The 23,911-nt window shown below is 41.5% G+C and overlaps 1 protein-coding gene across 1 annotated transcript in view; it reads right to left on the reverse strand.

Annotated features, from left to right (window-relative positions):
• The window catches only part of BCAT1 (branched chain amino acid transaminase 1), a 58,014-nt gene extending 45,240 nt beyond the window's left edge, over positions 1 to 12,774 (reverse strand). The window contains exon 1 of the mRNA XM_057405241.1: positions 12,649 to 12,774. Coding sequence (XP_057261224.1) covers positions 12,649 to 12,657 — 9 coding nt within the window. The 5' untranslated portion in view covers positions 12,658 to 12,774. The remainder of the gene's footprint in view (positions 1 to 12,648) is intronic.
• Positions 12,775 to 23,911: the final 11,137 nt, after the last annotated feature.

Genomic DNA, 23,911 nt, shown 5'->3' on the forward strand with positions numbered 1-23,911 from the left:
CTTCTATAAAAGATTTCAATGCTATAATAACCACTGCATATCCTTTAGCTTTACAAAAGTAATCACAGTTGGATAACAATGCTCCCTTACATTAGTACTTACTTCTAATCTAACTTATGCAAAGAAGATGTATCCTTAGGGGGTTAGTCTCTCAGCATGTGGTGGACCACTGCATGTGTAACACTTACTAGCACTTTTATACAGTTGTCACCTGCACTTCCACTAGAGCTTTCCCAAATCTGAACATTCAGCTCATGTATTCGGTCTTCAAACTGTATTAGACATGTATTTTCAATATCTTTTAGCATCAAGATGCTCCAATCAATGCCTCTTGGTTTTCTTTGCTGTCTTTGTCACACCTTCTCTGACTGCTATTCTGCTGCAGGTGTGAGACCCTGTAGATCATTTAGGGTATCCTGCATCTCACAGCTTCTTCAAAACAGACAATCTACCTCTTTTATGCAGATCACTCATCCTTCAGCTAAAAGGACTGTCTGCCACAAAAATGGATGCATCGCCTCCCTAGACTCCCTAACCTACATGAGCTTGCCCGACTCTTAAAATGTATTTCTAGTCACTTAGCAAGCCAGAGATCTTTGAGGTATTTTTGCTAGGCTGGAGCACTCTCTATGTATTTGCTTGACAGTCTTCAATAATGGGTTCAAAGAACTTGTGCAACACAAATTCCAGAGCAGCTCCAATGATACACCTCAATGTACACACAGATCAGCACTGGGGGGGGGGGGGGAATCAAACAACCAAACCCCAAAATTAAGAAAAAAAAAAAAAAAAGGACAATTTGGCATGTGCTGTTTCAATGCTTTGCTTTTTACTTAGTTCACCAAGAATTCTCATAAAGAGCTCTCATTTGTGTTGATTTGCACTTCCCTAATATATATGCCCTAATGCCTTGTCAGCTGGGTGTTATCACATTTCTGTGGCTGCTTGTTCAACCTTGAGCTGGCACTAACGTTGGTTAGACAGTGAGGCAGTGTAATAACAATACACAACAAAGAAAAGAAATAAAGCAACCAGCATAGCAGAAAAAGAAAGCTTCCTCGTTATTTAATGATAATTTTGCATCAGAGCAAAAGCTTCAGGGCTTAGAATGAGCAAGAGTTTATTAACCTAAGATACCCGCACTGCACAAAGTGAGGTTACATTTAAATAGATTATCATTAAGCTAGTCCAAAAGATTATGCAGGCATTAATCTTTTGGCCTGAGTAGCTCATTTGGTTTAATTTAAAGCAATTTAAGTAGTTCTGATAAAACTGAAATATGCTCCTCCTAAAAAAAGCATCACTGTTTTTATAATGTTTACATGAAAGACGATTCAGATTACATGAGCACAACTTATTGGTTAGAAAAACCTTAAAACACAGAACAAAAAGAAATGGAATTATTCAGCTAGTCCATCCAAGATTCATATTTAGCAACATTTATAGCTATATCACAAGTCTGAAAGCAGACCAAATAGGTTTCAGAAGATCAAATAAATGCAGGACAATGTTGCCAAAGTAAAGTCACTGCAGCCAGCACTCATGTGAGAAACCTCTCTAGTACACAATGCAATTTTTTTAACTCGTGCTTAAATTAGTATTTGAATGAGTTCAGTAATGCCTAACGTGTTGTACAAGAAAGCCTGTATCAGTTCACCTGCAAGGTAGCAAGGCTAGGCAAGGTAAAGGATAACTACTGAAATCCAAATAGAACATGTGCTTGACAAATTTGATTATCAAGACACTAAATGAGAGAGTTCAGCAGCAACAGAAAATAGATTATTTTCAACAGAAAATTTATTTTAACTAACTCTAAGAAGAACCTGACATAGGATCTATTCAGCTTCAGGTTAAAATTATTCCAGAGAATTTACAAGATGAGCTGTGAATTACACTTACACAACACGGAGTCTAAAGCGTGATCCTTCCCAACTGAAGGATGTTGAAAACCTGCCACTAGCCTCATCAGGATAAAGGGACATAAAGCAGCTGTACATCTCTGTGTGGTGTCCCTTTATTCAGTAGTTGAATCTGTCTTAATACAGTTACGGCACAGCGATAAAATCCTCCTTCCCATTTTCTTTACAGAAATAGGCAAGTACTGTGAAAGAAATCCTCTTCACAAATGACCTCCAAATGCAAAGTGCTTTAGCCTTGATTTCTAAGCCCAGTGCTAACACTGTTCTTGTTTCTTTTCCTTCCTATGACCCTCCTGTGGCTCTGTCACTCCCCCATGCCATTTCCTTTATCTTTATTACCAATTCTTCCCTTCTGATAGAGGAAAACAGCCTTGAACTATTTGGAGAGCAGGCAGATGACCTAATGGAGCTCTTCCATCTCTCACTCCTATGAACAGTGCCTCTAAGTACCTCTTTTGTTGGTTTGTTTGTCTGCTCTAGCATTAATTAGGTTTTTAACAAGTGCATTGTTTGCTAGAATTGCAGAAAGAAAAACATGTTAAAACAACCAGCTGGATCTAGTTGACCTATAAATTCATCTGCCTGTTTTCTAACTAGATAGTGTCTCATGGCTATGGGATATAGTTATTACTCAAACAAGATAAATGAAAATCCTGAAAGTTGCCTGGTTTTATTGTTTAGGCCTAGCTCTTGATATGAGATTTTTTTTTTTTTTTTTTTTTTTTTACACCAAACTGGCAACAAGAAAGGGAATAAATACTAATACATACTTTCCCCTACACTGTAAAAGGGCTTTGCTGTTAACCACAAGGAAACCTGTGTTCATTACATTTTCTCTAACATTTCTCTTTGCTCATGTATTCTATAACGCTGGGTATTAAATTAGCATTTTAAGATTTCATAGTAAAGTTAAACACGTATCCCGTAACTTTGGTCAACTGCACTGTTATACCAGCAAAGATGAGCCTAAGCACTATAAAAGATATTTTGCTAATTTGCTCAGCGATTCAGTTGTCCTGGCTATATATTTTTTTTTATTCTGAGACAACTGTACAGATAAAGTACAGATCTGATTTAAAGATGAATAAAATATAACTTACAATTTATTTATAAAATTCCCTGATGGTAGAAACTACATACAAATCCTGCAGCTGAAGATCAAGGCAACTGTCTTGATGCAGTTACCAAATGATACTGTAAATAACATGAATCAGTACACAGCAGAAACAAAAAATCATTGTCTGAAAAGTTGCTGAGGGCTTAGAAGGGGAAGCATACAGTTTAGTGCAGGAGACCAAAGCTTCTGCAGTTTGCAAATAAGACATTGTAGACTCCTAGGAGAAACTAAAAGGAAAAAAAACAAACTACAGCAGAGACAGTGGTGGATTCCAAAATGAGAACTGACATGCTTAAAGAAAAGAGCTAGCAGACAAGAACCTTTATTTAGAGACATACTCCTGTTTACAACCTTCCTCATAACTACAGTGGAACCAGAAGAAACACAGGGTTAGGTCTGAATCACTGGCCTGTATAAGGGGTCATTTGTAGCTATTCTCAGAGCGCTCAGACCGTGTCCCATTTAAGTCCATTTTGCACTGGAATAAAGGTTTACATAAGATGCTGAGCAATGATGAATCACACACTGAAAACAAAAGCTGTGGTGGAAGGGAAAAAAAAAAAAAAAAAAAGCAGCTTTTGGGGGATAAAGGAGTTACTTTTTTCACCACAAGTCCTGTATACAGTCCCACTATAAATAATAAATCAGTAACTTATACAACTGGCTCTCAAATAACACCGAGTACAATGAAACATTATGCAACTGTGGTTGCTGGTCTGTAAAGGGCAGACATATGCTGGCTTCATATCACATCTACCCTTGATAACTTTGCATGGCTTATTTAATTCTCCACTGGGTATCAAATGCCACTGGTACAAAAGCACAAGGGGTATGACTTTCTGTTTTGTGTTAGGCTGTTACTGCAGTTCCCTGCTTCCCAAAAGGTTTGTTTAGCTGTTTAATGTCCAACAGATGAAGCTGATAAAGCATGGCAGCAGCTATCTAACCTGGGGATCTCAAGGGGTTCAGTTCTTCTGGTGCACTCTGCCTGGCTAGATAGGAGTACTCCTTATAAACATGCTTCTCTACCATGTTGAGCATAGTCACATTTTTTTTTGCTCACAGGCAGAACTGTATGCACAAGGACCCAGACACAAAGTTTCCTGGCTTACAGTGGACTGAGTGATCTAGTAGCTCTCTCTAAATGGGTGATGCAAGCCATCTAGATGTGTAGCAAAAACTGTACTTTCTCCTTAATTCTAATGGAGAGCTGATCTGCATGATGCTTGCATTTATCTTACTGTTTGTTCCAGATGAAGAATGGAGACCTTCATTATTTATAAGCTTTAAATGAATCTTCTAATTGTAATACCTGGAAACCTTAAAATACTGGCTCTACAGTCACAACACCTAAGTGAAGGAAGGTACAAATATCCATTTCCTCTACAGACAGGAAATGTAGACATAGATTTTCCCACTGGCATACCTCTGGTTGGTATACATAAAACACCGGCTGGCAGTTGCTTCACAGAATTGCCTGGAGGTCGACAGGTGCCAGAATAGAGTGTGCGTGACTCTTGAGTTAGTAAATCTATAGTTCCTCTTCCTTATAGAGACATGCCCATCATATCCATTACAGGTCTTCTCAAGGAAGAATAAGTGTAAATGATTGATGTGGTTTCGGCTGTGCACTCTACTCACAGCTATGCCTTATGGGAGCTTCTTGCATAACAGCACACGGGTGATGGCTGCAGAAGACCTGCCTATACTAGCTCCAGTGGGTTTTAAAACATGATTAGTTTGAAGTAATGGGAGATTTCTCCCTGGATTTTACCAAAGCCGGGGTTACAACCTTGTGACGTGTCCTATGCTGTATGTTCAAACACTGCCTTAATTTGATTTAACTGGACACATTTCAACAAAGAGAGGAAGTTGGAGCTTTCCCCTTGAAGTAAAAGGCACTAGGAACAAGCAAACCCACAGAGAAAATCCTTGGAACCTGTTTGAAGACAGAACCTACAATGATGTCTGTGGTTTTGTTCAAATTAACAAACTGGAGAGAGGAAACATATTTGCATGATGGATGTCCATCTCAGAATATGCTAGGAACTTCTCTTGCTTTGTAGTCTTTATGAGCTTCACTGGGTGCAGTGAAAAGTAGTAAACATAATCCACCACACCAGGCAAATGTAAATAATCCCATGGAAGCTTACTAACAAGCCAAGAAAAGCAGAGCACAACTACAGTGTCACTATACAGAGTCACACATTACTCCCTTGGACGTAAAAACCTCCAAGATAGCACCCACAAGAAGCTTCTTTTCTTGACAATGTTTGCTTAAAAGTGGTAAAACATTTTAAACTAGTGACAAAGCAGATACTCCACCTACTTGGTATATATTCAACTGTGTAACAGCTCGATGACAGGGAAAAATCACACATTGTAACACTCAAAATTTTGGAGTTGCATTAAAGTTACCCTATGTGTCTTTTCTAAACACCCTGTGAGCAAGCCCTTCATCTGAAATCCCCAATCATTTGTTGACAGCGCCCAGAGCAAACTGGATTTCTGCCCAGGGAATTTAAGAGCAAAATAGCACTCAGCACATTAAAAGTGGCCTTGGAAAAGTATGCTCACAGATGAGGTATTTGTAGAGGTGTCAGCATTAAGCACACAAAGCAAACAGAGGCCCTTTGCTAGAATGATAGCATAGTAAAAGACCATCATAAGAGTGATACAGTCTCTATTAGCAAAATGATAGCTTTGAAATACTAAGAAATAGCACTAGTAATGAAGACAATAAACAGGCCTATAGTAAGTAATGTAGGCTTGTCCTCTTACAGCTCAAAATCTGTATCAACGATCAACCAGCCCCGATCAGCTCAATAAATCCAAATTAACAAATTAGCTACTTGTAATATCCCCAGGAATCAAGGGTTTTGCCCAGCTTCAACCCACGTGAATATCAATGCTCTTGACTAGAATATATCTCTCACTTCTGAAATTATGAAGCTAAACTTAAACATCTTAAAACAGTTTAGAATTGGATACAATTTTTCCACTGTTGCAATCCAGTTCACCTGAAAGTGGCAGGACAGAACATTAATTTCATATGTATGTCACAATAAATATTTTGCCCGATTGACATGATTAAAATGTTGTTGGCTACAACAAAAAACACATAAAAGATGATTCAAAAGGAAAAAAAAATGTGAATGAGCATTTTCAGCTCTGTGGAGAACCAGAAAGGAATGTTATTGAACTTCTGCCTCCACGCATCAAGAGAATCAACCTGTAAATGCCAAAAATCATCTCTAAAAAGGTAAAGAAAGGATAATATTTCAAGATGAAGCTATTCTAATGGCAGAGACATTTGTCAATATGAAAAAAAAAAAAAAGAGAAAGAAAGACTACAGAACTGAAACCTGGGCCATGGACCGGGTTACAGCACAGGATCAGATTTAGACAAAGGCACAACTAGGTCAGAAGGATAAAGAAAGAAGAAAAATTGAACTGAACCAAATACAGTCTAATGATCCAATGGACTCCCTTTATGGTTAAAGAAACAAACCACTTTCAGGCATGGGAAACTGTTTCATTCATCTCCCAAACTGCACTTCTTTTTCTAAAGAGAGTTTAAGTTTAAACTCAAGTTTAGGGCAGAATTTGCAATTTAGTTCCCATGCACATATAAATAGGATACAGCATATCTAACCACCATTCTTACTTACAAAACAAATGATGTACTGATGATGGATAAATGCCCAAAATATATGAGAACACGGATACAATACGATTTTTGTTTTCTGTGCGCATAAATGTATATATGCAGCTGTACAGATGTGGTAAAAATTGTGCCTGTGTAGTAACCATATGCTATAATACCCTAAGCTACAGCTGCTATTTTGTGTTGTGCAAGGAATAAACTTGGCTCACATGACACTTTCATACTAGTATACAACTACTTTTCTTATAGGTTTCACCCAGTATACTTCAGGCAATAGGTTCTAGCAATAAGGAAGTGGGGTTTTGAGTCTGTAAGTAGGCACTGTCACAGCACAGGGCAGGATTCACAGGGGTTTGACCCTTAACAGTAGCACTGACTGTGGCCTTGATACTTTGATGATTTTAATAAATCTTGATGGCTTATTCTTTAACATTAGCGTGGTACTTCTGAATGTTTTAAAACTATAGACCCTACTAAAAAAGTAACTTATGCTTTTATTCATCCAGGATCAAAACCTTAACCTCTGCATATGTTGAAGATACTGCAAGTGTTAAAACTTGCTATCAAGTTCTCCTCCCCTTGTTGTTTTGATTAAGAATTTCCTTTATTTTTTACTAGAGGGTAAGAAATTCCATGCATCAACAGAAATTATATTACTACTGCTGATTTTAAGAGGACTTTACGTGATTCTTCAATTAATTGCATGACAATATGCAGCTGTATAAAACCTTGTGAATTAATAATTTTGTTGTAAGAGTAGGATGTGCACTTCTGTATGGTGTATTTATATATTATATTTAAGATGCAGTCATTTAAAGTTCACATTCCAGAAAATCAAAATGATATCCTTTTTCCACAGTGCTTCATACAGTTTTGCCAGTGTTTTATTTTTCACATATCTAAGGGAAAATTACACAATTTAGACAATTCAGCATCAAATATTACAGACAGAACCTTTTCAAAAGTTGTAAGAACTCTTAACAGTGCATTGAAATTCACTTGCAGCCAGTTGCACTGAAAAGAAGTAAAAAGACCACCTTATGAATTCATTTCAAAACAAGAAGCTGCTCTTTTTAAAAAAGACAGCAATATTATAAAAGACACAACCTTCAGAAAAAAAGTGTTTGAATCCCTGACATATCCCCATAACCTTCCCCTTGTAACTAATGTAACTAGGAGTTTTGACATACCTCTTCCCTTCCCATGGCCAGTGTCTACTGATACAATAATTCTCGTTTAAAGAATTATTCTTCAAATACATGCTAAGAAAAGAAAGAAAAAAAGAAGTCCAGCAAAGCCAGGATGTACTCTGATGATGAGAAGTAGTACTAGCTTAGGTCTCTGATGCTGATGGTGAAAGAAAGTACAATACTTAAAGGGAAGGTGTTGAGAGAGTAGGAAGGAGGTACAGTCCTCTCTCCTGACTCAGTGGTAGGCACTCTGATGGAATTCTGATAAACCTTACCATGGATCCTAACGAAGTAAGTAAAGAACCAAGGCAACAACCCCTCCTTCCCCAACGCCCCCCCCCCCCCCCCCCCCCAAAAAACACAAACTCAAAAATGTCCAAGTAAAGTAGCATTCTTGTGAAGAAACTTGCACCACTGCTGTTCAACCTCTTCTGTTCAGCACTTAAGAGCTCCTCAAGACACTAGAGAAGAAAAAAAAATATTACTACTATACTGACCTGTTAAGGAAATTACCTTCTGCAAAGAAATCTGCTTGTACTTGTAACTTTAAAGAGCATCTTTGCACGGAACTCTTCATACTGTAAAAAGCCTAGCAAGCATAGCCCTGGGACAACATGTACTAATCCTATGTCAAAGCCTCAGGAGGTTCAACCTCCTGCTCAAAGCAGGGTCAGCTCAGCTCAGACCAGGTTTTTCAAGGCTTTATCCAGTTGGGTTTTGAGAGCTCCCACGATGGAGATTGCACAGCCTCTCTTGGCAACACATTCCATTTCCCTGACTGTCCTTGTGGGGAGAATTTTTCCTATATCCAGTCTGAACCTCTCTGGCTTCAATTTATGGCACTGCCTCCTGTCTTCCTACTGTACATGATCACTGAGCCCAGTCCCATCTCCTTGATTTTCCTCAGATTCCTTTAGGAAGGCTGCTGTTGCGTCACCCCAAAAGCCTCCTCCAGACTGAACAAACCCAGTTCCCTGAGCCTCCCAGCATTAAGTTTAAAAAAGGTCATTCTCAGTAAGGACAATGCAATCTCAAGCATTTATTACAGAAGTGATGACTCCTCAGACAACAGTCCAAATATAATTTAGCAAGTGGACATGATTTGTGCAGCACCAATCTCTCTGAATGCTGGGGGAAATTCATACAATCAGAACCTTGTGGAATTAAACCCAATTCATATACCACGAGAAACCAATGTTTTCTGTGCTTACTAAGACTGCTTTTATCAAGTATTAGGTGAAATGCTCTTATAAGCAAACTGAATTAGCAATAGCTGTGTACCTACTGAGAAGTCATATGTTTCACTTCATTAATGCATTAGATATACTCCAAAATAAAACTTGGAGCAAACTGCAGACCTCAAGAGAAGAAAATAAATGAGTAACTCTGTTGAAGAGTATTATGACATTAGTTTGTAAAAACAATAATAAACTATGGGCCAATATGCACAAAAGACAAACACATAAAACTTCTTGATAATTTTAAATATAGTTTCAACTATTTTGTTCACATTAACCTTGTGAATCATTTGATACACACACCAAAGGGCAATATTAGGTCTTTCCATAAGCATAACACTGGATTTTCATCTGCAACAGCATTTTGTCATAGATCCTAAATTGCCCTTCTACAGCAAATGCTCTACTTCATGAGGTAATATTATCTCTTCTTTAATTTTTAAAATCATAAAGTAATGAAATTCTTTCAAAGATAAATGGGACAACCCATTCACTTCACCCTATGTAAGAACTGGAGGTATAAACCTGCAAGTATGTGAGTGACTATGAATAAGAAATTAGGGTTACATGCTACTTTGATTTATGCCCAAGTATCACTGAAATTCAGACGTTCAAGTTGGAGGCTGTTCACTAAATCTTTGCATTACAGCCATCATGGCAGGTGGATAGCCACAATTTACTATCAAAAGCCACAAACAGTACTGAGCAGCTTGAGCTCATGGAAGTCTCTGATGAGCTGATCTAGGACTGTGAAGTACACCGTATGTCACTGTAGTGACATGAAGATATCAGTCCTCACATGTGCAAGTTTTCCAAACAGAACTTACCCCTTAGGTCCTTCATTCTAACAGTGAGCCTTTAACTTTTTTAGTCTAACAGTAAAGGTCCTGCTTCCAAACCTACTGATAATCTGCCGTTTGCTGTACATTCAGCTGAGATTATTCATTTAAGGAAAAAGCGTAACATAAGGAAGCAATGAAAGTAATGTCTGTTTTGATTTGTTTGCATAGCCGCACCAAATAAATTGTTTTAAAATGGCTGAACAAATTCAGAGTAACTGAGTGCTTACATGAATAATGAGCTCCTTTCCTAACATTGCTCTCCCAGGGATACATTAATCACTAGTGAATTCCATTTGAATTATTTTCATCTATCAAACTGAAACAAGGATACAGCCTACAGACCGTGTTAAAGCTACCTAATGATCTTTCAGTCTTCCTTTTTACCTATGACTTTGCAGCAGATTTTAATACTCAATTTCCATGGGAAAAAAAATCAAAATATCCAGGGCATCACACAGTGCTAGGCCTGTCATTAACAACTGGTGCAATAGATGAACAAGGCAGGACTGCAGAAACCAGAGGCATAATTCATTTCTTATATGTAACATTCATTTAAACAGGCAAGAAAGACAAGGTTGAGGTTGGGCTGGAAATGCTTCAAGGAGAAAAGGAGTGTCGTGACTAAAAGCAGGAAATGAAGGGGGAAATGAAGGGATAACAAGCTGTAATAGTGCTGTTGCTTACTGATACCTTTAGAAATTTATTGGGTTTTGCATGAGTATAGTGATAATTAAATGGCAATTTTCTGCACCTTTGATGCATGCTCTACAAATACACAGTGACAGCCATAACCCTGAAGAGCTTGCAGTCTGAACAAATGGTGTAAAAAAAGGATAAAAGGCTCAGACAGAACCAAGATGCCCAAGGCTACACCACTTGCAAGTGACAAGAGTGTACTTTTACTGCTGTAGCTATTGCTTCATCCTGTCTTCTCTACTGTAGAAGTATAAAGCAGTTAGGTTTTGTGAAGAGAAGAACCCAATGAGAATCATAAAATCAACTCGGTTGGAAAAGACCTTTAAGATCATCAAATCCAATCATTACTCCACGACTGCCAAGTCCACCACTAAACCATGTCACCAGGGGCATCTACACGTTTTTTGAATGCTTCCAGGGATGGTGATTCCACCACTGCCCTGGGCAGCCTGTCCAATGCCTAACTACCCTTTCGGTGAAGAACTTTTTCCTACTATCCAGTCTAAACCTACTCTGCCGCAGCTTGAGGCTGTTACCTTGTCCTACCACTTGTTACCTGGGAGATGTCAGCCCTGCTTTGAGCAGACAGGCAGGTAGGTCTGTGGCTTGCCTGCCACTTGTTTTTCTGCATGGACATGCCAGAGCATTACTGCCAGCTGCTGGGTAACACCCTGGAGACCAGGTTCATGCCCATTTGCCTAGAGAGACAACAGTACAGCAAAAATGGTATAAGACATGACAGTGTGTCTCACTCCTTGGCTCACCTGAATTCTGTCCCTGAGCATTCTGGCTGGGGTAGCTGCTAGGTATTTCCCCTGAGCAGTTTCAGATCCATTTTCTGCTATTCTGGTCTGAGACTCCTCAGTTGAAGAAAATGAAAATGGAACTAATGAGAGCCTCCTCCGGAGCACTCCCCCCTTCTAGCTCTACCATCATCAACAGCACCTGCACCACTGCTAGACCCACCCAGGGGAGAACGTTGATAAGACCTAGGACGGAATAAGAGTAACACTTGTTATCAGTGGTGGGAAGAAGCTAGTCACATACCTGCTGTGCCCGTATTCCACCTGTTACAGTTACCCAAGGAGAGCAAACAACTCAGTCTTGTTTTATCTCAGCTGCTAACTTTAGCATCAGGCTGCAGCTGTGAAGTTCACAGTCAGCCCAGCACAGACATTCTTCAAAACCCATGAATTATTCTTAGTGCAGCTGTTCCACAGGGTACAAGATTGCTGTGATGTTCCTTCAATCTAATTGAAAACCACCTGTGCTATCTCCATGCTCTCTGTCTTGACAAGGAAGACTTCTTTTTAATCCCCAGATCAGCCTCAGTAAGCAGAAGAACATAAACATGACATCTACGAAAGGTTAGTTCCCACAGATCTCATCTCTCATGTTAGTGTTTACCACAGACAACTTGTCTTTCACCATTTAAAGTTATTTCTCAAATTACTCAAAACCTCTAAATACATGTCACTGGATTTTACCCAGACTATTTTATTACAATGGCAGACATTAGGCCTACAATAAACTCACATGCATAAAAACCCATAATGCCTGCCAGCAGACCATATCCTTTGCAACTTTTTTCTTTCTGAACATTAAGAGTCCCATGTTAACAAATAAACAGTAAGAAATATCCTCCCCCCCCCCCCTTCCCGAGGAAATTATACACCTTCCCTTCCCCCCCTTCTCCCTTCCGACTCACTATTTTTTTTTCACACATGCTATCTGCAATGAAAGAACATGGAAAGAGGTAGAAGAATCACACACATCCTGCTTCTAAATCTCAAGCAATAAATCTCTCGGGCGTAGAAATCTCCTTCGCAAAGCGTAAACAGCAAACTAGAGCATTCAAATCTGTAAATACAAACAGTATACTACAGCTTTCCTTGTGTGCGAAGGAGAAGCCCCTCTGCTACTTCGCATCCCCCGAAGGATGGACGAGAAGATTTTGGCAGGAAACCCGCTTCGCTTACCTTGATCATGATGGCAAACGGACGGTACCTCCCTGGCGCGGCTAAGCGGACACTCAGCGGACCGCCGCTCGTTTCGTGCAGCGCTCCTGATGAAGCCCCAGTGATCGCTGAGCCTCCGCTGCAGCGACGGCTGCTGCACACTGCGCGGGCTCAGGGCCGGCCGATCCGCCTGCGGGCTCCACCGAGGCGGCGGCGGCTGCGGCGGCTGCTGCTGCTCCCGCTGCTGCTGCTGCTCCCGCTGCCGCCGTGGCCACTGCAGCCGCTTGCGGGCTCCGATTGCATCAGCGGGGGAGGGCGGTGCGCACGGCGGACGCCAACGGGGAAAGCGGCGAGGGGCTGCGGGTGCCCCTCCTCGCCCCTCCCGGCGGGCAGGCACACCTCCGGCCACCGCCCCCCGCCTCCCCCCTCCGCCTCGCCCTTGGGAACCACCGGCAGCGCCCCAGCCGGGGACGAGGCTGGCGGGAGCTAGACCTTCGCGCGCACCGATCCGCAGGGCCAGGTCGTCTAGAGGGGTCAGTCCTGGTCCATGGCTCGTCCCTCAGATGGCCCCACATCATACGCTGTGCCTAGCAGCCAGAGACAGTTAAATGCTTGTGCTATAATTTATACCGAGGACAACACGTTCTTCTTACCCCTCTGTCTTAGCAAGCATTAAGAAACTCATCATTTTCAGTCCCTGAGTCACTTCCTCCTTCTTGCATCCAAGTTGTCTGACACATCAAACACCTCACAGTTTATCCCTCCCATCACTACCAAGCTCTCCAGCTGCAAGACAGGTTTTCCCCAGGCCTTCTGCCTTCCACCACTACATGCACAACTTGTGCCGTCAGCACTGGCAACGAACACAGGAGGGGCCCACACAACCGTTCTATTTGGAGCTGGCTGGGATTGCCAGATGTTTCACAACGGCCCTCTGGGTCCTCCCCCTGCTAACCAGTGCCTAGTCCATGCTGAAGCCCATGTAGCTACAACTCTGCAGCTATTCAGACCTCAGGAGGCTGTCTTGGGGCCAGCTGTATCTCTGATTTCACTGAACAGGTACCTGGCAAGCAGGTGACCCGCACCTGAAGCGGAAAGCATAAACATCAAGGACCAGTCTACTCCACTACTACCATCACTGCTGCCAGTGAAACTGCACAGTATTTTTACAAGATGCTCCCAGTATACCCACTGTATGACATTCACAGTATGCTTACTTTCATCTTTATTGCATTTATAGTTGTTTTCTTCTTTTACTATTGTTTTTGTAAATGTTTTCCCCTTCCGATCTGCTTGAGAGTAGTTGTAGGAAGCTGTTTCATCTCAACGCTACTGTCACAAGTGCCAGGTTCTGCTTTCCATGATGTACGCGAATTATTCTCTCTCCTACAGTGCCAGAGACTGGTTACATAAACAGATACCTGTTCCTGACACTCTTCAGCCATGTATAAAACCACTATTTAATGGAATTTTACAAAAATTTGGACTCCAAAGAAATGACGCTACCTAAACTAAAAGTCCATGTGAACAGTGATGTTGTAGTGGCTATTTAGGAGAGAAGAAAGATGGAGCAAAAACCAGGAGGCAGAAAGGCAGCAAAGAAGCATCAGAGAGAGGCATAATTCATCATCAGTGAACTACTACTCAGTGCTCATGAGAGCAATCCGATCAATTCCTGATGAATTAGGATAATTATTCTTATTTAGATTACAAACACAGCATAGGACCAACCATACCGGATAATTCAGGATCCTGCCTCTGACAGTCGACAATAATGACGCCTACAGAAGATTTACAAGAACAGAATAAGCACATAGGAGCACACCTGATGTGCTCTTCTAGCTTCAAGGGCTTTGTACCACAGCAGTTTCCCAAAAGATGAATTATTTAGGCTTAACAGTTAATGGAATTTTTGTTCCTTGAATTTATTGTTCCTTGAACCCATGCAAAATTTGGCATCCCTAAGATCTTGTGCTGATGAGTTTCCATAGAACAATTTAGCTTTGTTCTATGGAAAAATAGATAATTATGGTTTATTTTGAACCTGCCACTTAAAAATTTCACTTCATGTTCCCTTCTGATACTGTGAAACTGTAAACACAAATGAAGGTCACAATATTCACCCCATCTATGTCATTTATGATTTTAAAGACTGTTGAACTGTCAGCCATTCCCTTTTTCTAGATGAAGAGTCCTAATCTTTTTACTCCTAATATAGGAACAGTTCCATACCCTTGATCATCCTGGATTTAGAACAGGGACATGAAGTACACAAGACTCCCAAAATGCAGGTTGCCATATTTACTTTTAATTTGCTTTTTTGTCCTGTTTCTTTTCCTAAGAATGCCTCCTGCTCTCTTTCCTAGTTTGACTGTTCCTGTACTAAACTGAACTGATGTTTTTACAAACTATCTAATTCCAGAATTTCCCTCCTGCAAGGCAACAGGTCATTCATAATCCATCACTATACATAGCTTTAGCTTTCTTCCCCTCCCCCCCCATGTGCAACACTTCATACTTGCAGACATTATTATATGTTATTTTGGCAACTGTGTACTCAATTTCATAAGGTCCTTCTACAGCTTTTTGCAGGTAGCTCTAGTTTGGCTGAACTGTTTAACACCATTACCCTGACGGTTTTAATCTCATCAGCAAACTTTGTCCTTTCTCTATTTGCCTCCATTTCCCTACCATTTTCTCAACTGCACAACCTCTCTCTTCTATTTCTTATCTTTTAACCAATTGAGAGCAACATAAAAGCATCTTCACATGGGAGCTTATTTTTTACAAGCCTTTGGTAAGGGACTGTGTCAAGTCCTTTGGAAATCCAAGTGGATCAAATCAATTGGTTCTCTACCATCTGCATGTTCACAGAATCCTTCAAAGAAGCTTCTAGATAGGCAGGTCAGCATTTCCTTTCAGACAAGTTATGTTGAGTCTGCCCTTTAATGTGTGATTTATTCATGTATATTTTGCATTCTTTAGTACAGGTTCTACAGTTTCTTCAGACTTGCTCCAGTATCCTGAATCCCTCTAGAACAAAAGCTGTTTGAATGCTGTTTCATTGTTCCCAGACCTCGGCTTGCCAGTCTGCACAGCATTGTGCTTGAGCCTTTTTTCTTTCTAAGTTGTCTGTTTCATGCTCCAACATAGAGATGTATTTCAAGTTATCCTCAAACTAGTACCAACTACTGACAACGGCAGAATCCATAGCCTGGACACAGCTAAGAAACAGGAGAAGGAAAGGGAAAGGGGGAATATTATCAGAACTACAGAGGATTTATGCAAAGCCAAACCACCAAGTTATCTAGGATATCTATTAAAACAAGATATTTTTATTGATAGTCAAGCTGACCCCGAACTTGGAAATAAAAGTTGGAAAAAGGAGACCAAAATTCAGAGAAGCTACAGAACTTACCTCAAAACTTGCATCTTTCTGTAACACCCCAAAACCTGAAGCTACCATTAGTAAATGTGCCATATAGACTTATTTTTGCAGCATTGGCTTGCACTGCTTCAATGTAGTTACACTTTCTTATGTAACGCTCCAGATTTTACAATGCAAGGGACATTGACTTTCCTTTTACCTCTACCTCAATCAGTTGTATTGATCCATCAGTCAGACCATACATTTTCTACATTCTGAATATTTCATTTTCATAAAGCAGGTAATTGCTCATTTCTATGCTAGATTTTCAATTGACACAAAGTATTCAGTGAATGCCTGACAGCACTGGTAAACTTTAGAAGTTTTAATGAGTAAGTTTTACACAGCTATGATAGAATTAAGTAATTTACGTGCTTAGAGTCCAAAGTGTTTCTGGTTCCACAAGTTCTAGAGATTCACAAGGTGAATAGGAGTTGTGATACCTGGGGCTGTAGGAGCAGATTATGTTTGTAAAGGTACCACAAACCCAGTGATTAGTATGTTTCATGCTTTTTGTTGGTCTGCACAGAAACACAGCATTCCTTCTGCTTGCTCTGGGCTCTTGAGAGAAATTTTTGCAGAAGACCAAAGGGGTTTCAGTCATGCACATTATCCAGACCAGAACTGAACAAACTTATATTTTAGCCACAGAAATATGAGGAACTACAGTTGGGAAAATGAAAAGGCTCTATGATATAAAGCCAAATGGGGCATTTTGAAAGAGGAAGCTTGTATAATTCCATAATTCTACAAGGAATAGGGGCAGAAACCCATAGCTTGGTACACTTTCAAAGGCTCCCTTTTCTAATCCCATCTGCACAAAGTGGATAGGGTGAACACAGGCAGAAACCAGGTTTTCCATTTAAGAGAAAGGTGGGATTCTGTGATTTTTCATTCATCAAGTTTGCCAAAGACACCAAGCTGTGTGGTGCAGTCAACATGCTGGAGGAAAGGGATGCCATCCAGAGGGACCTAGACACACTTGTGAGGTGGGCCAATACCAACCTCATGAAGTTTAACCATGCCAAGTGCAAGGTCCTACACCCACATCGGGGCAATCCCAGGCACAGCTACAGGTTGGGCAGAGAAGAGATTCAGAGCAGCCCTGAAGAGAAGGACTTGGGGGTGTTGGTCAATGAGAAATGGAACATGAGCCAGCCTCAGAGTGTGCTTGCAGCCCAGAAACCAACTATATCCTGGGCTGCATCAAAAGGAGCATGACCAGCAGGTCAAAGGAGGTGATCCTGCCCCTTTACTCTGCTCTTGTGAGAGCTCACTTGGAGTACTGTGTACAGTCCTCAGCAAAAGAAGGACATGGAGCTGTTGGAGCAAGTCCAGAGGAGGGCCACAAGGATGCTCAGAGGGCTGGAGCACCTCTCCTATAAAGACAGGCTGAGACAGTTGTGGTGGTTCAGCCTGGAAAAGAGAAGGCTACGTGGAGACCTCATAACAGCCTTCCAGTACCTAAAAGGGCCAACAAGAAACGTGGAGAGGGACTTTTTACAAGAACATGGAGTGACAGGATAAGGGGAAATGGCTTTAAGAAGAAAGAGGGTAGGTTTAGATTAGACGTTAGGAAGAAGTTCTTCACTATGAGGGTGGTGAGACACTGGAATAGGTTGCCCGGAGAAGCTGTTGATGCTCTATCACTGGCAGTGTTCAAGGCCAGGTTGGATGAGGGCTTTGAGCAACCTGGTCCAGTGGAAGGTATCCCTGCCCATGGCAGAGGGGTTGGAACTGGATGTTCTTTAAGGTCCCTTCCAACCCAAACCATTCTGTGATTCTATGATCTTGACAAAATCTGTGCTTCAATTTGATTTTGATCTTTCAATATTTTCAAAGCCTTTTTGAAATGTGTTCCAAAGTTAAAAAAAAAAAAAAAATATATCCAAAAGAGAGCATCTCTTCTAAAAATATCAGAATGCTATATTTTGATCTTTCTGGAAAAACTTTGTTTCTACTTAGCTTCTGTACTAAAACCCAATCTCTTAGTTTCTACAACTGCATGAAAGCGCATTGGCACAAAAACTTAAAATAAGGAAACATCAACTTTCACCCAAAATATTCTTCACAGAAACCCTGTGACTGATCTCAGTCACAAAACTAAAATTCTTCATAATAATTAAGAAGGTAATTTCAGGACATGATTTCCATATAGCTGCCTTGCAGAACTGGGAATACAATTGTAGAAAGTTTTAAAATGAGGGAAAGTAAAACCCTTTGGATAAGAATCAGGTTGGTGTTGTAGAAATATCCTAACAGGAAAAAAAAAAAACACATAAAAAACTATAATGTTCAAAACTATTAGTTAAAAAAGCTATTAATTTCAAATTATTATGTTTAAATATTATATGCATATGTGTGTTCATATAAGTATAAAATATTAGGGTAAGTTTTTTTTTTTAATTCTTTTAATTTCAGAGTAGGATAAGTCATTTAAAGTCTGGTCATTTCGGGCTACAACAAAATGATGGCAGAAGCTGAAATAATAAGCCTTATACACAGAAAGTGATGGCTGCAATTACTAGTCTTCATTTTGAAAAAAAAGAGAAGAAACAGTTAAGATTCTTTGTAGAAACAAAGAAGCCACAGTGACCTCTCTTGCAGTCACAGGCACATGTCAACATTCCAACTCAAGCCAATGGCTCAAGTGAGATGTAAGGTTTCAGTGAATGTCATTTTCAGAGAAGCAAAACAGCAGTATCGTTTTTGAGGGAACACCTTCTCCTGGTGCTCACTTCCTCTTTTTCATCCTCGTGCCAGCTCTGCTGTGTGTGGGCTCTGATGTAAAATGGATTGAGTCATGTGGGTTTAAAAACCCAGATAAAAACATGGGAGTAGGAAGTAACTGTTGTAGGTGCTAAAAGGCAGGAAGTGTCTGACCTGGCATCCTCACAAAGAAGTACAGGCTATATAATTACACTCTCAGAAAGGAACATTGAAAAAACAGGAGTAAAAGATAAAGAACAAGAGCAAAGATACAGGACAAAGCAGTAGCACCTGACAACCAGAAGAACACTAGAAAGAGGCTGAAAGGAAAACGTCTGCATGGGTGAGGGTAACTGGAACAAAATAAACACATCTCCTCCCCTTTCATCACTACCCATTCAGTGAAACAGCATTTTGCATATTCTTCCTAAAGAAGCATTTTGTGAATGCGTCACTTATTTTTGCCTTGAAAGGCAAGAAAAACATTATGCTGCGTGAATTAACCAGGAACAATTTGTTTGCTACATTTCTGTCAGACTTCAGTTTTATAGCCACTCACCAATCACCTGTCCCTTTTCCTTCTCCTTCATCCCCATCCTCCTCATGGCCTCCTCAGGCAGGGCAGGGGCAGGCAGAGAGCTACTCCTCACAGGCCTCTCCCAGAAGGTTCTGGGCCACCGCGGCTGCCTCGCCTCGCCTCGCCTCACCTCACAGCCCTGCCAGAATGGGGCTGGCTTCCTTCCCGTGTGTCAGTCATGCTACTGAGGCAAGGCCCTCCAGAGGCACTGAAAAAGAGTTTAGGTGCACCACAGGTGGGAATGGGGAGATGTTACATGTGGCAACAGCACCTGAGGGGATGAGTCAGCAGCAGAGCTACCCCCCTCCACTCTCCCCTCTGGCTGGCTCCATCTGAGGCTGTAGCACCCAGGGCGCTTAAGCCCTGAGTTCTCATCAAAATCAACCCACTCCTTCACCTTTTAAGGGAAGCACCATAATCCCTTGCCAGCCCATTTTCACATCCAAGGTAACTCCCAAGGTTTCATGACGGCTAAGTGGCTTCTTTCTCCCTCGCTCAGACCTACTTAAAAAATGGCAGAAAAGTAAGAAACAGGAGCACCTGGTATTTTGTGCTGTTGTGTTTTCTTCTGCGCAGGTTAAGCAAGTTGAAGCTATGTAAGTTCATAGAATCATAGAACCACACAATCATTTAGGTTGGAAAAAAAAAGTTAAAATCACTAAGTCCAACCATTAACCCAGCACTGCCATGTCCACTCCTAAACCATGTCTCTAAGCACCATATCTACATGTCATTTAAGTACCTCTAGGGACTGGGTCTCAGCCACTTCCCTGGGCAGCCTGTTCCAGTGCCTGGCTACCACTTTTGGTGAAGAAATTTTTCCTAATATCCAATCTAAATCTCCCCTGGCACAGTTTGAGGCCATTTCCTCTTGTCCTATCGCTTTTTACTTGAGAGAAGAGACTGATCCCCACCTCCTTCCATCCTCCTTTCAGGTAGTTGCAGAGAGTGATAAGGTCGCCCCGAGCCTTCTCTTTCCAGACTAAACAACCCCAGCTCCCTCAGCTGTTCCTCATCAGACTTGTGCTCCAGACCCTTCAACAGCTTTGTTGCTTTTTTGAACATGAGAAGTTAAGATGGTTAATGAAAAAAGCCACTCAGCTAGGCCACCTGGAAGAAGACTTGCTGCCCAACTGCTTCATTTCAATATGGAAACTAAATCAATACTTAAAGACTGACCTAATTTTTTTTCTAGGGGGTGGTATAAAATATTTTGGTCCAAAAATACCTTTTATTTCAAAGCAGTAGAATTAAATTGTGGGAATCAGTGCAAGGTCTCATTTTCTCTGATGTCACTAGAAGAGGTTTTGAGTGCCTGAAGGAAAGGAGGCAGTGAGGCAGCTGGCCTGTGGCACGTGGAAAACCCGGTTTCCCAATCTCCAAATTCCAACTCAAATCCTGCCAGCTAAGAGAGGGACCAGCTGACATGCAGCATTTTGACACAAAAGGCTTTTTATAGAAAACTCAACATTCACTTCATGTTTTAAAGCCATATTGCAGCTCCCCAGTTTAAATGAAATCAAGCTTAAAGGGACTCCAGAAGAGCAGAGTAGCCCAGACAGAAGTTTTCAAGACCTGTTAGACCCCGGACTGCTGGCTCATTGCATGGCCAATTTGAAAAGGAAACAATACAAAGCACCTTCTGTCTTTTGAGTTCGCCACATGAGGTACCACCGTTTCATCTCCCCTGCCCGGCTTTGCAGCCCCTCCGCTGGTTGCCCCCCGGTGTTTCACTTCCTCCTGGCTCCCCCCGGTGGCCGCGGGGAGACCTATTTATTTCTGCAGGAGGCCCACCACACTCCCCAGCACCAGCGGTACTACAGCTTCAATGAAAAACGGTGCCTGCTGGAAAGCGTGCATGAACACACATGCTTTTCAACACGTATAATATCAGACATTTGCCACCTCTCATAACAGTTTAGATAATGAATTCCACACCAAATTGCTACACATCAGTCCTGTTATTTTTCTGTAAAATGACACATATTTGAGGATGCTTTATCATAAAATAATTGTCCTGAAATTAGGTTTAGAGTTAGAGTTACGGTTAGGGTTAGGAGTTAGGGTTACAGGTTAGGATTGGGGTTGGGGTTAGGGGTTGGGGTTAGGGTTGGGGTTAGGGTTAGGTTTAGGGGTTAAGGTTAGTTTAAGGGTTAGGTTTAGGGGTTAGGGTTAGGGGTATGTGTTGGGGTTGGTTTTGGGTTTAGGGCTATGGTTAGGGTTAAGGTCAGGGGTTAGCGTTTGTGTTCGGGTTGGAGTTCGACTTAAATTTAGGGTTAGGGATTAGGGTTAGTGTTAGGGTTAGGTTTAGTTTTATGGGTTAGGTTTAGGGTTTAGGGTTAGGGTTATGTGTTAGGGTTGGTGTTAAGTTTAAGGGTTAGGGTTGGGATTAGGGTTAGGGTTGGGATTAGGTTTAGGGTTTGGATTAGGGGTTGGGGTTTTGGGTTTGGATTAGCTTCAGGCCTTATGGTTAGTGTTAGGGGATGCGGCTGGTTTTGACAATTGTTTTAATGTTAAGGGCTGGGGTTGGTCTTAGGTTTAGTGGTACGGTCAGGTGTTAGGTTTTGGCTTGGGGTTGGTGCTGGTGTTAGAGTTAGGGTTAGGTGTTAGTGTTATTGGTTAAGTTTAGGTTTTGGGGTTAGAGTTGGGCTTGGGGTTCGGGTTGTGGTTAAGGTTAGGGTTAGGGTCAGGGTTAGGGTTAGATTTAGGATTAGGGTTATGTTCAGGCTTACCTTTATGGGTTGGTGTTAGGGTTAGGGGTAAGCGTTAGGGTTAGGTTTAGTGTTAGGTTTAGCGTCAGGGTTAGGGTTAGGCGTTAGGTTTGGAGTTGGGGTCAGTTTGAGGGTTAAGGGTTAGTTTTAGGGATATGGTTAGTTTTATGGGTTAGTTTTAGGGTTACGTTTATGGTTTAGGGTTAGGGTTATGTTTAGGGGTTAGGGTTATGGTTTGGTGTGGTTGTTATGTTTCAGGTTGGGGTTGGGTTGGGGTTTGGGTTTTGTTCAGGGTTAGGGGTTAGGTTTAGCGTCAGGGTTAGGTTTAGGCGTTAGGTTTGGAGTTGGGGTCAGTTTGAGGGTTAAGGGTTAGTTTTAGGATTATGGTTAGTTTTATGGGTTAGTTTTAGGGTTACGTTTATGGTTTAGGGTTAGGGTTATGTTTAGGGGTTAGGGTTATGGTTTGGGGTGGTTGTTATGTTTCAGGTTGGGGTTGGGTTGGGGTTTGGGTTTTGTTCAGGGTTAGGGGTTAAGTTTGGGGTTGGGCTTGGGTTTAGGGGTTAGGGTTTGGGTTTAGGTTTAGGAATTAGGGTTAGGTTTTGGAGTTGGGGTTGTGATTAGGGTTTAGGGTAAGGGTTAGTATTTAGCGTTTTGGTTGGGTTTTGGCTTCGGTTCGGGGTTAAATTTTAGGGTTATGTTTAGGGGTTGGGTTTTTGTTTGGGTTTGGGCTTGGTTTTGTGTTGAGGGGTTAGTGTTATTGTTATGGTTATGATTAGGGTTTTGGGTTGGTGTTATGGTTTAAGGTTAGGGTTAGGTGTTATCGTTGGGGATGGGGTTGGGTTTGGGTTTGTGTTCGTCGTTAGTGTCAGGGTTAGGGTTTTGGGTTGGTGTTATGGTTTAAGGTTAGGCTTAGGGGTTATCTTTGGGGATGGGGTTGGGTTTGGGTGTTTGTCATTAGGGTCAGGGTTAGGGCTTAGGGTTGATGTTGGGGTTGGTGTTGGGGTTTGGATTAGGGTTAGGTCTTAGAGTTAGGGTTAGGGTTAAGGGTTATGGTTGGGGTTGGGGTTAGGGTTTGGGCTCGTTTTAGGTGTTAGATTTGGGGTTGAGTTTGGGTTTGGGGTTGTTTTTAGGTTTTCGGTTGGGGTTGGGTTGGGTTTGGGGTTTGTTTAGGGTTAGGGGTTAGGTTTGGGGTAGGGGTTGGGTTTAGGGTTTTGGTTTGGGATTAGGTTGGTATTGGTGTAGGGGTTAGGGTTGGTTTGGGGATTTGGTTGGGGTTTGTGTAGGGGTTAGGGCTTGGGGTTAGTTTTAGGAATTAGGGATAGTGTTTGGGGTTGGGTTTAGTGTTTAGGTTGAGGGTTAGGATTTATGGTTTTGGTTTTGTTTTGGGTTCTTGTGAAGGTTAAATTTTAGGGTTATGGTTAGGCGTTAGGGTTTGGGTTAGGGTTGTGTTTCCGGTTAGGGTTTAGGATTAGGGTTAGGGGTTAGGGATGGGGTTTGGGTTTTGCGTTACGGTTAGGGTTGGGGTTGTGTTTATTTTTAGGGTTAGTGTTAAGGTTAGGGGTTGGTTTTGGGCATGGGTTTGGGGTTAGTTTTAGGGGTGAGGGTTAGGGTTGGGGGTGGATTTGGGGTTAGGAGTAGGGGCTAGGGTTGTGTTTGGGGTTGCAGTTGGGGTAAGTGTTAGGGTTAGGTGTTAGGGTTAGTGGTTGTCTTTGGGGCTAGGGTTCGCGTTTAGGGTTAGTTTTAGGGTTTGTGGTTGGGTTTAGTACTTAGTGTTAGGGGTAACGGGAGTGTTTTGGGTTAGTGTTTGTTTTGGATTGAGGTTAGGGGTTAATGTTAGGGCTAGGGTTTGGGTTTAATGTT

This window comes from Pezoporus wallicus, unplaced genomic scaffold (genome assembly GCF_028554395.1).
Source record: "Pezoporus wallicus isolate ANWC-B61680 ecotype Strahan unplaced genomic scaffold, APGP_CSIRO_Pwel_v1 contig_6789, whole genome shotgun sequence".
In the NCBI taxonomy this organism is placed as follows: domain Eukaryota; kingdom Metazoa; phylum Chordata; class Aves; order Psittaciformes; family Psittacidae; genus Pezoporus; species Pezoporus wallicus.